General features: G+C 64.6%; 1 protein-coding gene across 1 annotated transcript in view; it reads right to left on the minus strand.

Annotated features, from left to right (window-relative positions):
- The window catches only part of LOC102374794 (protein ABHD1-like), a gene marked incomplete at its 5' end in the record, with an annotated part of 4,825 nt that extends 2,703 nt beyond the window's left edge, over positions 1-2,122 (minus strand). The window contains 8 exon segments of the mRNA XM_025195236.1: positions 1-8; positions 10-98; positions 172-220; positions 567-740; positions 1,037-1,149; positions 1,416-1,461; positions 1,634-1,816; positions 1,983-2,122. The exon segment at positions 1-8 is cut by the window's left edge and continues 2,703 nt beyond it. Coding sequence (XP_025051021.1) covers positions 1-8; positions 10-98; positions 172-220; positions 567-740; positions 1,037-1,149; positions 1,416-1,461; positions 1,634-1,816; positions 1,983-2,122 — 802 coding nt within the window.

The following is a 2,122-nucleotide window of genomic DNA, read 5'->3' on the forward strand; positions in this document are numbered from 1 at the left end:
CTGGGTGCGGGGCTGGCCGCCTGCACGTACTCTTTGCATGACTCGTAGCCAAACACCGGTGCTGTGTAGCGGTCATCGAACTCCCGCAGAGTGCGAGCCTGGGGGGAATGGGTTCAGCATGCTGCCAGCCCCAGGGGTAGGAAAGGGGATGGGGATAGGAGCAAGTCCTACCTTGAGGACATGGTCCACATCCAGCATTGCTGCAATCGCCTGCCTGTGCCTGGAGCAGATGTGCGCCATCAGCACCAGGGAAGCACAGCTCCCTAGACACTTGGCCTTCCACTGCTGCTGACAACAGCCCCTGCCAGACTTTTTCCCCAGTCCCTGCTCCGGTGCAGTTTTGGCCCCTAGAAGTCCATCTTCCAGGCCTCATGTGCCTCCTGTTCTGAACCCAGCCAAAGTGCCCTGCTCACCTCAGTGACTCCGCCTGCCCCATCCCACCCTGAGCCCTGTCTCCCCAAGGCTGCCCTGTCCCCAGCAGGCCCCAGCCACACATCTGGCCCCACCTCACCCCACTCTGCCCTGCAGTGGTCCCTGGGACCACACCCATCTGTCCCAGGACCCACCTGTGGACCAGCTGGCGCAGAAAGACCATGAAGGGCCTGTGTATGACCACTGCATTGATGGGCTGCTCGAGTGAACGCAGGGTCTCCTCATAATCCCAGGGGGCGGAGAAGACCACAGCAGCCTCCAGCCCTGCAGCGTAGCCTGTCCGTGCCAGGTAGTGCAGCACCAGCATCCTGCAGGCTCCCACACGTCACATGGCCCATCCACCCTTTCCCAGGGGAGCGAAGGCTAGTTCCCGCTGCAGGGAATGGGGGCCCTGCCAGCACCCATTCAACCCAGGTCTGAGCTCAGGCTGCAGCCTCCCTGTGTACCCCTACCTGGGCCGGCTGTGGCCCTTCCCCAAGCCCAAGCCTGTCGCTGCTGAGACCTGTGCTACATCCCAGCCGGGCAGCTCCAAGACCCGGGACATGCATTTCTCCCTGCCTTGTGCCCCCGTGTCCCCCCCATCCTGGCCTCGCCTGCTCCTTACCCGCCCAGAGAGACACCCACAGCCAGGAGTGGGGCCTGGGGCAGCTGCACCCGGAGGTGGGCGATGGTGGTCTCCAGGTCCTCGGTACTGGCAGGAGAGAAGGCTTTTGGGGTCTGGAAGCAGAATAGGGCATGGGGCAGCAGTCCGGGGGAGGGGGCATCACCAGGCAGCTGGGCTCAGATACTACTAAACCTGCCTTTAAATCCCACTGCCTGGGCCCCCGGCACAGCTGGAGCTGGGACTGCAGCAAGGGGTGGGCAGGGCCCCACTGCTGAGCTCCCAGCTCCCCCCCGAGGCCTGGGAGAGCCAGGGGAACTGTCCCAGGAATCCAACCCCACCCCAGGGCAGCCTGGGCATGCAAGGGGTGACAGGCACTCACCAGTAGCTCATCCCCCTTGCAGCCACGGTAGTTGAGCACTGCACACCTGCGTGTGAGGGGAAGAGTCAAGGTGTTCACCCCAATTCAGCCCCAGCCCACCTGGCAGCAGTTCAGCAGCCATGTGCACATGCGCCAGCACACAGCCCTGCCTGGGCAGCACAGCCACCTGGGGCACCGGGGCCAGTGGCCACTGCTGCCTGCATCCCAGCAAGCCTCACCTGTAGCCAGCCTGCAGGGCCGCGTGCACCATGTGCAGGATGTAGGAGGCCTCGCTGTTGTCGATGGTGCCAGGCAGAAGCAGGAGCGTGGGGCGTGTGCCAGGGTCTGGGTACTGCTGGCTCCCCGCATTGTCAGCCCAGTCAAGCACCAGCTGCCCGCCGTCTGCTGTGCGAAGCAGCTCACTGTGCAGAGCAGTGGGCAGGGAGCACCTGAGAGCCAGGCCAAGGGCACAGGCAGGTGCCGCATGGATGCACAGATGTGTGGCAGCCTGCACCACAGGGACCCACAGCGATTCGGGGCTCGGCAGGACTGAGCATTCAACCGGCACTGGAGGTGCCAGACACTTACCTGCGGTAGGAGACAAGGGGCCGGGTCTGGCCAAAGTAGCGGAGCAGGGTCTGGAGCCGGCCCTCGAAGCACCAGGGTGTGGGGTAGAAGGTCTCGCACACGATGGGGCAGTGCCGCTCCAGGAAGGCCCGGAGCGGCGG

Source organism: Alligator sinensis, unplaced genomic scaffold (assembly GCF_000455745.1).
Source record: "Alligator sinensis unplaced genomic scaffold, ASM45574v1 scaffold1874_1, whole genome shotgun sequence".
In the NCBI taxonomy this organism is placed as follows: Eukaryota; Metazoa; Chordata; order Crocodylia; family Alligatoridae; genus Alligator; species Alligator sinensis.